We start from the raw sequence: 14,005 nt of genomic DNA on the forward strand, positions 1-14,005 counted from the left end.
CCTCCACATTTTCTTTCCTATATATTTCCCCCCTGCTGTTTAGCTTAAATTTAACACACAATATAAAACGGAAATAGGTCCAGAGGTTATCAGATCAGGAAAACTGTACAGTAAATGCATGCTTCTCATTTCCATGAGCTTACTGCCTGCTGGGTAAGAAGACAATGTAAGTGGGTATCAGAGCAGGAGCTGTTCTGACTCACTCAGTTTAAGGTCAGGTTACAGAGCGAGCACTTGATAATCGGTGAAACTGAATTCCTGAGAACTGAGTAAGAGCAATTAAGATTCTATTCACACGATATCCTCATAAAACTAAAACACAACGGGGCCACCTTGAATCCACGTCAGGATTGAACAGGTCCTTCATCGCGTGGGGATACAGAGGCCTGCAGAGCTCAGAGACGCACAGCAGGTAAGCAGGGAAAAGTGAGTTCCCGAGAGGGTTAAAGGCATTTCTACCCCACAGTTAAGTAATACCCAGAGTCCAGCCTCTCGTGACTGCAAATGCCAGAAAAGAGGATTTACGGCGAGGTCGGGCAGGGCTGGTGTTACGTCAGAAAGCAGTGGCCCAGCCCGGGGCAGCGGAGCGCACGCAGCGATGCTGGGCCCTTCACAGACCTGCGCGTCAGTGACCGAGGAGCCAGGCCATAATAAGAGCCAGGTGCAGAGCTGGGATCCCCGAGGAAGGAGGAGGAGGCGGGGAGGAAGTGATGTGGATTCCCTGAGACAACGAATGAGGGAAGTTGCCTTCATCCCCCCAGGAGAGCGGCGGACGGTGGCCCTTCCCAACCCCGGGCACGGGCTGCAGAACTGCGGGCTGGGGGCTCAGGGTCAGCGCGTGTGAGGAGGGACACTCACATCCTCTCCGTTCTCAACCTGAAGTGACCTCTCACTTCACGAGCCCCATTTTCCTGCTCCCATGAGGCCCGTGTGCAGCGTTGCCCTGTTTGTGCCCTGAAAGCAAATGGGGAGGGGGCAGGGGGACAAACACCTGGTCCTTTAGGAAGATTTAAGCCCATCAGCTGTGTGGGGGTTAATTCTCCAGAGGGGCCACTCTGCCCTGGCGAAGATTTCAGGCTCAGGGACAGCACTGGAATTGTGCTGTTTCTTTGGAGGTAAGACACCTAGAAGGGAGGCAGCCTGGACGGTTAACGTGTGAACCCGTCCCCGGGGCGCACGGACTGGCCCGCTGGCATCTGTGAAGGATGCGGGTTTATTCTGCTCCACCCTCTGGGGACTGAAAACTGCTCTCCCAGAACACGATACGAAGTGACAGGGAACTCATTTCAGAGTCACGATTCCTTCCTCTCGAATTCACTGCAGGTTTCTAACTGTGGGAAAGTGCCTCACCCTGACACCACGAGAGCGGCAAAAGACTTTCCAAACAGCCTTTTAAAATATCAGGTTCAAGTTCGACGAAAAGGGCAAAGTTATATTCTGTTTGTGAAAAAAGGAAACCTACCCAGAAAAACCATCCTGAGGATGGGGGAGTTGGGACAAGTTTAATGGTTTCAGGTTAAAAGAGACTCTTCAAAATGTGCTTTTTACCCTTCGCTGGGCCCTATGAAAGAAGACATTTAGCCCAACACCAGTAGATCCTCATTAGCGAGAAGACATATTTGCTCTCAGTTAATTAACGTTTACTGAAGGCTGGCATCTTTGAGCTCCCGTGGGAAGCACTGTGGGGACACAGAGCTGTCGAGCAGAGCTCAGGGTCTATTATGGTCTTGGGAAAATTGCTTTTTTTTGTTCCTTAGAATGTGGGATGACACCTGCACCCCAATGTTCATAGCAGCACTATTTACAATAGCCAAAACATGGAAACAACCTAAATGTCCATCAACAGGTGACTGGATAAAGAAGATGTGGTATATTTATACAATGGAATACTACTCAGCCATAAAAACCAACAACATAATGCCATTTGCAGCAACATGGATGATCCTAGAGAATGTCATTCTAAGTGAAGTAAGCCAGAAAGAGAAAGAAAAATACCGTATGAGATCACTCATATGTGGAATCTAAAAAACAAAAACAAACAAAAACAAAGCATAAACACAGGACAGAAATAGACTCATGGACAGAGAATACAGACTTGTGGTTACCGGGGGGGGGGGGGTAGAGGGTGGGAAGGGATAGACTGGGATTTCAAAATTGTAGAATAGATAAACAAGATTACACTGTATAGCACACGGAAATGTACACAAAATGTTATGATAAATCACAGAGAAAAAAATGTGACAATAAGTGTGTATATGTCCATGAATGACTGAAAAATTGTGCTGAACACTGGAATTTGACACAACACTGTAAAATGATTATGAATCAATAAAAAATGTAAAAAAAAAGACAGAAATAAAATAAAGCAATATATTAAAAAAAAAAAAGAATGTGGGGTTAACCTAATAGGTTAAACTGCCTATAAGACAGGGAGGAAGAAAGGTGTGTGTCGTTACCAAGTGGAAACCAAAGAAAAGACTCGCGGGGGGTGGGAATAGCTCCGTGGTAGATTCAGGATTTGCAGATACAAACTACTGCACACAAAGTCGATAAACAACAAGGTCCTACTGTCTAGCACAGAGGGCTATATTCAATGCCTTGTACCAGCCTATAATGAAAAAGAATCTGAAAATATATGTGTGTATAACTGAACCACTATGCTGTACACCAGAAACTAGCACAACACTGTAAACTGACTAGACTTCAATTTTAAAAAAAGACAAGGGTTTACCTAGCTTCATCTGAATACTCTTTGATATGGAAAAAGGACAGGAAATGTTATACCCTACTGTTGATAAATGAGCATGAATGATCTTGTAAGGCTGAAAATACAGCATATGCAGAGAAAACAGGGCAAAACTCAGGGGAGACAGAAGAAAACTGAACATCACAGAGTGTGGTGTAGGGATCTTGTGCGTAGTCCTGAGTTTTGAGTGGAAACTACGGAACAGCAATGTTACTGATGAGGCAACTGTAAAAAACATTTCTGAACGTAATAGAAACCAAATACCCTAACTAATGTTTCACCCTCAAAATAAACAGGTATTTGAAAGATGCTTCAATATTACTGTTTCCTGGAAAGTCTGTCCTCCACTATCACTGAGGAATCATTTCCTTTTTTTCATTTTGAGTTTTTTCCATGATAGGTTATTACAAGCTATTGAATATAGTTCCCTGTGCTGCACAGTAGACACTGTTGTTCATCTATTTTATATACAGTAGTGTGTATCTGTTAATCCCAAACTTCTGATTTGTCTCTTACCCTCTTCTTTCCCCTTTCATAACCATAAGTTTGTCTTCTATGTTTGTTTGTTTTGTAAATAAGTTCATTTGTATCATTTTTAAAAGATTCCATATACAAGTGATGTCATAACATTTGTCTTTCTGACTTATTTCACTTAGTATAATATCTAGGTCCATCCATGTTGCTGCAAATGGCATTATTTTATTCTTTTTTATGGCTGAGTAGTATTCCATTGTGTAAATACACCACATCTTCAGCCAATCATCTGTCAATGGACACTTCGGTTGCTTCCAGGAATCATTTCTGAGACATGGTTTAATAACTCAAGTTTTATAACAGACTCTGCTGATTAGCTTAGACCAAAATGCTTTAAGCACTGAGATTCATGTCACCTAGGAGACAACCAGGACCAAAACTGGAGGGATTTCTTGGCTAGAAATCAGGTAATGAGTGTAATTTTCTGGAATTTTAATGACTGATTCACGTAAGTGAATGCATGCAGTTATTTGCCATATTTAAAAATTCACTCTTATCTGGGCATGGCTGCTCCTGGCTGACAGCACGACATAGGAGCCATTTTTCAATTTTCTCTTGCTTTCCGTAGGCAGCTCCTCTTATACTTCCAAGAGGTGAGCATCCAGCTCTTGACTGCTTGCCCTGTGCCCAGGGCTGGCCTCCCTAAGTCTCCTTGGATAGCCTCACTCTCCTGCTCTGGGCACTCAGACTTCAGTGGCTGTTAGGTAGAGTCACAGGATTAAACCAGTCCACGCCATGCACTTGCAATGCCTAACAAGGCCAAATGGGATTCTGAGTCCAGGGCCTTTGCACCGTAAGAGGAAAATGTTACTCTGAAGGAGGGACTCTTCCACGGTGCCATTCCATGAAAGAGTGGCTGCGAACGAGGGGTGACCCTGTTCCGCACCCTGCCCCCCGCAGCTTCCCTCGAGTTGGGCAGACCATCCCCTCAAGCCCAGCTGGTGGCCTTCAGGCCAGCGCTTGAGATGGTAGCGGTGTTCACGCTTCCTCAGTACATCAGGCGTGGCAGGCATCTCAGCGTGGCCGAGGGGCTGGGCACTTACCTCCAAGTCCTGTCTCACCCAAGGGGGAGGAAAGCAAGGCGAGCAGGTCACCAGTGTCACAGAATTGGGCTCTCCTGGTGCCATTAGCACCCTGCGCTCTCGGTTCTGGGACCTGCAGAGCAGACCTAGGGGGTATGGGACACTGGGGATACAGGAGAGCGGGCCTTCTCCTTCTTTGAGGCATTTAAAGGCGTGTAGCAACGATGCCTTTACTCCGTGTCCTGTATCTCTGGCTCCGAGAGCAGTTAGGGTGGGTTTGGGTGGCCAGTAGCTCCTCCTCCAAGACAGCGTGACTGATGCTCCCTCAGGTCCCCTCCTTCTCAAGAGTTTTCTAGGATTTCAAGTGTCTGGCTGCCTTCCCTGTGTATTTCAGAAACCACACCTGTCTTCATTGTACGAGTTCTTCTAAAGCAACGGGAAATCAGACAGCCAGACGGACACATTTGCACAGATGTCTATCAGACAAACACACTTATTACAGTTGGTTCCAGATAAGCTTCAGTTATCTAATTAAGTAAAGTTAAAATAAAGTGTTCTGGGGTGGTGGGGCGGGAGGGGAGGTTATAAAAGGGGAACTGGAGGGATCCTTGTGTGATGGAATATTCTGCTTCTGGATGGTGGCAGTGGACGCCCAGCCCTACACACGTGATAAAGTGTCACACAACTAAATTCATGCACACAGATGAGTGTGTGGAAAACTGGGCGATCCGGTTATGACTGGGGAACCGTGTCACTGTTGATGTCCCATCATGATGGTGTGCACACTGCTGTATGAGGTTACTACCCGTGAAGTGGACGTGGGAGATCTCTGTACAATTTCTCACAACCGCAGGAGAGCCTGGACTTACCTCAGGATAAAGGGCCTAATTACCACAGACTGGCACCTGCAACAAAACCATTCATTTCTCCCAGTTCTGGAGGCTGGGAGGTCCAATAATCAAGGCTCTGGAAGATTCAGTGTCTGGAGAGGGCTGTCTTCTCGCTGCGTCTTACGCGGTGGGAGGGTGGGGGAGCTCCCTAGGGTCTCTTTATAAGGGCACTAACCCCATTCACGGGGCTCCACCCTCACGACCCAATCACCCCCCAAAGCCCCCCTCCTGACGCCATCACACTGGGGATTAGGATTTTGACACCTGGTTTTTGAGAGGACACAACATTCAGTCTGTGAGCACAGGATAATCATCTGATTCCTGTGTTACAGCAGAAAATCTTTTGTTTTTAAAGAAAAACCTTCCTTGATCATCCAGCTGTTCAGCTGTTACGATTATACTGAAAACCTCTCACTGATTCAAAACGACTCGGAGTAAGACATCTGATTACTGAAGCAGCCTGGTTCTTGAGAGTCGGTGAACTTGTGTGAACCAGATCAGTTACTAATTTCAAAGGATGCACAGAAAGTAAAATATATTTAAGTCAGTCATCTCAAGTTCATTATGGGTGAAAGATAACAAAATACTTAGCATAACATAAGAATTATCTATTTATATGTATTTTTTAAACATTTGGGTTAAATTTGGGTTTTTTTCCCCCAAGATCTGGCAGGGTGTCAGAAATGTCATGTATTTCAATAATTACTGTGATGAGAAAAAAGTTAGCGAATGTACATCTTGCAGATAAAAAAACTTAAATGATCAGATTCCCCATATCAGCTGCCATCTTCCTTTTTTCCTAGAAATGGAATATATTTAAGTTTTCTGCCATTTCTGAGGTCTTAACACTTTCTAATTTCTTCTTCCTTAGATGAACACATTTCTACAAGGACGGTGTCAGGTCATGACTTTTGTAATGTTTCAAACAGAGTCAGCATTAAAATTTACCTCTCCTGCACTCAAGTGTCTACCAGAAGGCGGACGGGTTTCTCCCAGGCTCTGTTCCGTAATCGAGCATCTTATCTCACGTGTAACAGCTCGGTTCACGGCCCGACAGCAGAGGTACGTTCGCAGGGAAGACAGAAACATTGCCTGACAGCAAGGGAGCTCCGTGCAGCTGGTCCTGGAGAATGTTACCTCTTTCTTCAGACAAACCTGTTATTTTTTCCCCCACATCATGTGAAAACCTTGATGTTTAGAATCAGGAATCTTCTTAAAGCTCTGGGACAACTTTGCTCACCTCCTCACCTGGGGGAATGGGTGCCACAGGGGACGTAATAACCAGACTTGAAACCAGGGACACCGATCACGCCGGGGTCTCCGATACGTATCAGCGTCGTATGAATTACCGTGCAGCATTTGAACTGCCGACAGCAAGTCACTGAATTCTGTCAGTGTTCTACCCGCAGGTGATGTTTCACATGCTCCATGGGGTTCCTATTCCATACTGAGCTTCCAAACAGGAGTCTATTATAAGAAAACCTACTCCTGTGGTGGTGAGAAATTTGCTTTTTGAAAAATCCGTATTGCTATATCAACCTTCATTGGTATTTCTTAGCTTATTTGGTATTAGTTATTTAATATTTTAGGAAAATTCTTATTTTACCTTTGGCATCTTCCTTTTACCTGATAATTAAATGCAATCGGTGCTGGCTCTGATTGAACTGTTACTTAGAGATACTCAGTATCTGTGTGTGCCGCTCAGCACACACCCACTCCTATCATTATGTCAGTCCTAATGATCCTTCCAAAACACACTCGTCTACTGAGGCACTTAATCTGCTGGTTCTTTCATTTTTCTGGCCTTTGAACCATCTTTTATTTAATGAGCTGCAGCCTCAGGGCATCTCGGGGGCCAGGGGAGCCCCAGATTCTCCTGACTTCTGCCTCCGACATGCCCGCTGGCAGAAATCAAACTCAAATGAGCGTGTCTGCCACACAGCATGTGCTCAATGTCGGGGTGCCAGGAGCACCCAGGTTTGGTAATCCTCTCTGTGATATGAATACAATTATCATTTTCATTTGGGCTTGACAGTAAAAGGACGATTTTATTGCAGCAGGACAAACTCATGCTTTTGGCTCCAGATGGCTCGACAAGGACCAGGGTGGAACCACTTTCAAGAACCTTGACTCAGCGCTTAAACCCCACCCACCAAGAGACGTGTATAGCACGTGGTCACAGACTCCACCCCGTCGGAGACGCTCAAGCAGACCTGAACCCCTGGCTGTCAGGAACACAGCCAAAGAGACGGGAATCAGGACACCTGACGCTCACTTTCCAGCTCTGTGATGACACACATCTGAAAAACCACGCAGATTAACATGAAGCCTTACCTAGGCTCCTCTGATTAAGGCCCATGCAGAACATACCATTCCAAAACCTATAAAGAAGAAAAAGTTAGCAACTGTTTATTCTGCATCTGAAAATACACACCCGTCAAAATCACACAGTTCGGACAAAGCTCTCCTGAGTCTCTCCTGTGATGGCACAATGGCTGATTTGTCCGCTGACGCCAGCACCACCCTCTTCCACGCTTTTTGGCTCCAGGTGGGACACGACGCACACAGCACACCAGTGCAGATCCTTTATTAAAGCAACAATCAAAATACAGGATGGGTCATGTGGATTTTCAGGGTTTTTTTTTTTCCTTTGCTGCTAGATCAGCTTAAATATTAGTCATTGGTTTACATGTTTCAATTAGTTTTTAAAAGTTACAATTCACAAATCAACAGTTTGACATTTCCGCCCAGATACATTTTCCCGTCTGGTTTTCCGGTTTTCACAAAGGATGTCTAGACCCAGAGGTTCAGCACATGGGACGCAGGAACAAGTACCTCCCGTGACCCCGACTCACTGCAGGCAGCTCCAGGGTGTCTGAGGGACACTGGAAGGTTTCCATTCCCAGTGAGATAAAAGTAATTCACGCCGGAATATTCTGAGAACTTTTTGCTTTCTGCTTTTACTTTCTCTACGAGCTTCAGTTTTGATTGTGGTCATCTAAGCATTAGCCTCCTGAAAAATGGCATCTCTAAGAAAAAAGTCTCAATTAAAGATCCTGGTCACCTCCATACGAGGTTTTCTTGTATAACAAGCACTCAGTCCTCAGGAAAGCATAATGAGCAATTCTGTTTTATTTGATTCTTTTCCCCACCACTGATTTGCTTAATCCAAACCTTATTAATCACTGTAGGAACCCTAAGAGTCATTAGGAAAGTGAACTTTGTTATCTACTGAAGGATTTTTAAATGAATTGGTGAACGTAAAAATGACTTAATTTCTTGAAGGTAACAGGTGCTCAAACTATGTGTGTGAGTATACAATGCGACTCGGTAGACACTGAAAGAGAACCCATGAATTAGTTTAAAAAGAACAGAAACAGGGATCATGATCTTAAGGGACTGCAAAAACGTTTGCGAGGAGAGGTCCAGGACGGTCGCTGCACTGTGGAGCATCTGAACGTTACGGTAACTGCTCTACTTTCTCCCCCAGGGAAACGCTGGAGGAAATCCCTGGTCTCAGCGCCGCAGGGGCTGCCACTCAGGGGCCTCACCCTGGTGCAGCCCTGTCGCCCCGCCTGCGAGCACACGGAGTCGGGGCTGCTTTTCTGACACGGCAGCGCCAGTGTCTGGGATGGCCGTGCCCGGCTGAGCTGGTCTGTGCTGTCTGCTCAGGACACGCAAATATTCCCTGGGCCCCACGTTTCCTTCACCAGCTAGAGCTGAACAGATCCCGGGTCACCAAAAAATAACAATCCAAGCACGCGACGCAGAACGTCGTCAGCCCAGGGAACGCGTTACGGAGCCGCAGGTCACGTCAGCCCTTCCACCAGGTGCTTTCTTACCTCACGTGTGCCCTTGAAAGGGCAGCTTCAACAACACGGCCTTCTGCAATTAAAAACTGAAACGCACAATAAAGAGACAAAGAAGGGAGGATTCTGTGCTCCACATTGGAATTTGACACAACATTGTAAAATGACTATAACTCAATAAAAAAAATGTTAAAAAAAAAAAAGGGAGGATTCTGGACTCCAGTGTGTGGGATGTCAGGCCCTCTGACCTAGGCTTTGAAACAAGAAATTCTCATCAGCCTCTGAGACCAATGCTTCCGGGTGTAACGGGTCACACGGCACAGCAGGCTCGGTGGGCGAGAACACGCAGGGGTTTTCAGAGCGACTTCTGCACGTTACGTATATCACATTTGGTTCCTAGAGATTTCGTCAAGTATTAGTATTTTTTTTTCTGTCAAGTATGATGTACAAAAAGATGAGAATAGTAGATGTGCCCTAAAGATATGAAAATATAATATATAAAACAAAACCATTATAAATTACATAGATTTGCAGTATAAAATTGCTTTTTTCCCCATTTAGAATAAATACCATCCAAGTTTACAGATCATCTCAGTGAATTAAATACACACACATATCTGAATCATTTTCAGAATTTCAAGAAAAAAAAATCGCTAGAGATATGACCGATGACTCAGAAGCCAGAAACTGTTGGCTTTTGAGAATGACGACAGAAAAACCCAAAGGACATGGCTTGGGATTTAGAGTTGAGCTCTTAAAAACTGCCCGAATGAGTCTGATGTGTGTGTGTGTCTGTGTGCGTGTACAGACACAGACACACACATGCAGCCGTACGTCCATGAATCTCCATGAAGCGGAAGGGGTTAACTCATCTTTGAAAAATCAGCTGGAAGTCACGAGGTCGTGGATTCCAAGTTCCAGCAGGAGAGCCTTTGTCACTCCAAAGAGACACCGCAGGAGGGGAGGAGAGCGGAGACTCTCCGGACGGAGGAACCTGCGTTGGGAGCCAGCCTCCTCTTTGGTCGGCTGTCACCCTGTCAAGAGCTTTCCGACGCCTCAAAGACAGGGAGCATGTTGAAAATCTACACAATCTCCCCAGTCTAAAGAAGCTAAAACCAACCTGAAAACATTCTTTGGTCACACATTCCTGCTCCTGCTTCATAAAAAAATCTGCCTGTTTTAAACTTTCTACCCCTAGTCAGTGTCTAGATGGGAGAGACACCTTTTCCTGTAACTACGTGGATTTTGGTGGCGCAGACTGGACACCGTGGGAGGAAGTCATACAGTGTCACAAAATCAGCACCTGCCAACATCAGGACAAGCGGAAATGATTATGCTCTGAGAGCTGGAGATAAAGCTTTCCTGCCACTCAAATACAGCAGACCCTCGACCAGAGAGCCGAAGCGGGACTCCAGGAATCTCCTGGTTGTTCAGCACTAACTTTTTATGTGACCGCCCAAGACACTCCTAACTAGATGGCAGCAGGTCATTCCAGGCCAGGACGTATCTGATCCAAGTCTGCGCCTTGTTGGCTCACCTCCCACCTCCCACACTGGTTTTCTATAGACAGAGAAGGCCCTCCAGCCAAGCCCTCTGCCCTCAGCTACAGGGCCAGATACATTCATTGGCTGTAAAGTTTGCGCAGCAAAAGCACCCACCCCATGGGCAACCCGTCACCTGCCCACTTCCGCTCCCAGTATTGCTTGTCTCAGGAAAGGGGTCAATGGGGGGGGGGTTACACACCTTCCATAAAACAAGATCTCTGAACCCGATGTACCACCTCCGCGTCGTGCAGATGAGAGGGATCAGACCAAGGGGGGCGTCTAAGGTCACTTGTCCGGACAGCCAGAGTGAGGACGGGACATCAGGGCTGTGCTTCCGCGGTCAGTGAGGCCCACGGCCCACGGTGTGGCCGCGACCCTCATGACGGCTCCCCCGCCCACCAACGGAAGTAAATCCCCTTCGCTCTTAGCACGGCTGCGTCTGAACGGGAGGCAACTTTGGGGGGAGAAGAGCCACAACTTGCTGAGAGAGCTCAGAGTCCTCTGAGACCAACTCTCTTTATTCGCATTAATACTAATTTTCAGCAGAAGAACTGTCAGGAGAACCACGGAAGTGGAAATCTTTACCATGACTGCAGAGAAGAGCGGGGCGACCTCACTGGTTTGGTTCTGGGGGACAGTGAGACCATCTAAGTGGCACTCAGAGCCCGGCTGGTCTGTCCCTCTGAGAGATACGGAGCTGAGACCTGCTCGCCCAAACCCCGCGGTGGTCGCCCCCTAGCCAGGTGAGGCGCTGGCCTTCGGATGACCGGCTCCGTCCCCCTCCTGCAACGTCTCTCTGCCTCATGTGCAACTGCTTTCTGGTGGGACTAAAACTTACTTCGAGAAATTTGGCATGCGATTCGATGCTATCACGCTAAACTTTCTCTCCTTCGAGGACGGACTAATGCTCTCCGCGTCACAAGTGGGGGCCTGGCTCTGTAACCCCACAGACCTCACCCTTAAGGCCCCAAATCAAGTGTCTGAGCCACCTGACGGCACGCGGTCCCTGCCAGCCCTCGCGGAGACCCCGCTCTAACCTGACTCATCAGATGGCTCTGTCTTTGGAAGCAACACGTTTCCAGAGGAAGCAGCAGCCTCGTGTGGGGATGACGGGACTAAAACGTAAAGACAATGCTTCCCACGGACAGGTGGGGTGTGCCCTGCCTCACAGTCTCTCTCCAAGCTCAGCTGAGCTCACCAAAAGGCTCCCAGAATCGGACGGGTAAACACATTTCTATCTGGCTATTAAAGTGCTATTCTCGGGCAAGGTGTTTTTTTGTTTTTTTTCTGAGTTTCACAACAGCAGCTTCATGGGAAACAAAAAGGGTGACATATGACACCAGCCTGGGGACCCAACAGAAATCACAAGGCTGGTAACCGCTTTGGAACATCGCAGGTGACTTGCAGGTGGCAGCCCTGACACCAAAGCCCCCGAGGTAAATGTTCTGGGGGGACGGAAGGACAAAGTGGCAAAGAGGATGGAACGGAAGGGACAGTTAGCATTCGCAGAACAATGACTCTGTTTTAAAGGGACGTGACGGGAGCGAAAACCGAGAAGAAAGTGCAACAGACCCATGGACGATGTGCAGCTGCTCTCAAAGCAGACCTGGAACCGCTCAAAGGAAAAGCCACAAGGGATGCATCGGACAGGGCTCTTGAACTCGGGTCATCTTACAGCCGGGGACTCTTTGCCACACGGGCATCACCGATTAAGGTATTTGGCAGAGAACAGCCTCTGGACTTGGGATCACGCGGACAGACGTCCTCGACTCTGCACCCTGAGGTCCCTCACATTCTGTTTTCCTGGGGAAGTGCCAGCCACCACCAACGGTACACAGGTGTCTCTCCCGGTGACACGGCACCTCCTCCATCTGCGGGGTGAGTGTCTCCTGTAAGGCTTAGCGGCGAGTGCGGACTAGGTCAGTACTGCGAGGAGCAGCCCCTGATTCTCCAGATGTGCACAGCTCCTGGAGTGGCTGTTAGACATGGCTTTCATAGACAACACAGGCATCTCTGTCCCGCACCCCGGCTGGCTCCACGGCCTCCAGGATAGGGGGCGGCAGGATCCGGTCTGAGACCTCCACTGGCGTGGGCTCCTCAGAGGTCAGCGCCGCGGACGTGACGTCAGTGGAGGGCTCGGCGGACTCCGGGGACCGCTCAGCCGACGGCTCTGTGTCCTCCTCCTCTTCCGCCGGGAATGGTGCGCCCTCGTGGGCATCCGCGTGCTCCCTCCTGGACGGAGGGTGGATGGACACCTTGATGGCGATCTGCTGGGGGTGCTCAGGCAGCGACGAGGCGTCTGAGTCACCGGTGGGTGAGTCGCTCCTCTTCGGGGAGTCTGGGATGGTGTAGACCTCGTCCCCATCGGTGGCCTCCTGGCCCTCGGGCGCATGCCGCACGAAGTTCTGACCCTGCTCCTCCAGCCCCACCACCTCCAGGATGTCCTCCATGATGGTCCTGCAGTTCATGATCAGTGGGGGCAGCGGCACGCTGCGAGCCAGCTCCTCGATGTAGCGGGCGAACTCCATGGTCTTGAACTGGGTGACCTTGGCGAGCTCCAGCGTCTTGGCCGAGGTGATGATGGGGATGCGCTTGGCGATCTCGAAGGCCTTCTGCAGCTTCTCGGCGCCCTCCGTGCGGAAGAACTCGTTGATGGCCTTCTCCGTCTTCTTCAGGTGGCTGCTCATCATGCAGAGGCGGGTGACATTGAGGACCAGGACCACGGCGAAGGCCACGAGGCACACCACCATGTAGTACACGCCCATGTCCCCCGATGTGAACACGACCCGCAGCGTCACCGAGTTGTTCGCGGAGCCGTGGGCGTTGGAGGCCACACACGTGTATTTACCTCGGTCTGAGAAAGACACCTGGGTGATGTTCAGGAGGCCGCCGTGCATCTGCCACTTTCCTGCCGGAAGGAAGGGGAGAGATTCAGCCAGGACCTCTGCTCCCCTGCGGCGACCGCACCCCAGGTCAGTGGGGGCACCTGCCGCCACTGCTGCTGCTGCCACTGCTGCAGCCACCCCACCACCACCACCACCGCTGCCACCGCCACTGCTGATGCCAGTGCCACCACCACCACCACCATTATCACTGCCACCGCCACCACCAGAACCACCACTACCAACACCAGAGCCACCACCACTAACACCAGTGGCACCACTGCCAACACCACCATCATCACCACCACATCCACTACTGCTACAATGAGCACAGGGAACCCTGACCACACACATGACAGGGGACTGGATTAGCTCCTCTGATACTGGCATCAGCCCATTTTACAGGATGGGGAAACTGAGGCACAGTTGCACTGAACCACCTCCCAAGGCCCCCTGTTTGGAAGCCATTGAGCTCTAAGTGAACTCAAGCTCAGGATGCTGAACTCCTTAACACCAAACCGGACCGTGGAATCCCACTTCCCAGTGAAAAAAATCGACAGCCTGGAAAGTCTGGAAAA

At 48.8% G+C, this 14,005-nt stretch overlaps 1 protein-coding gene across 4 annotated transcripts in view; it reads right to left on the minus strand.

The window, feature by feature from the left end:
- Positions 1–7,763: 7,763 nt before the first annotated feature.
- MFAP3L (microfibril associated protein 3 like) overlaps positions 7,764–14,005 on the minus strand; it is a 30,913-nt gene continuing 24,671 nt past the window's right edge. For all 4 annotated transcript variants that reach the window (XM_072952558.1, XM_072952557.1, XM_072952556.1 and 1 more), the window contains one exon: positions 7,764–13,453. In XM_072952558.1, coding sequence (XP_072808659.1) covers positions 12,525–13,453 — 929 coding nt within the window. In that variant the 3' untranslated portion in view covers positions 7,764–12,524. The remainder of the gene's footprint in view (positions 13,454–14,005) is intronic.

This window comes from Vicugna pacos, chromosome 31 (assembly GCF_048564905.1).
Source record: "Vicugna pacos chromosome 31, VicPac4, whole genome shotgun sequence".
NCBI lineage: Eukaryota > Metazoa > Chordata > Mammalia > Artiodactyla > Camelidae > Vicugna > Vicugna pacos.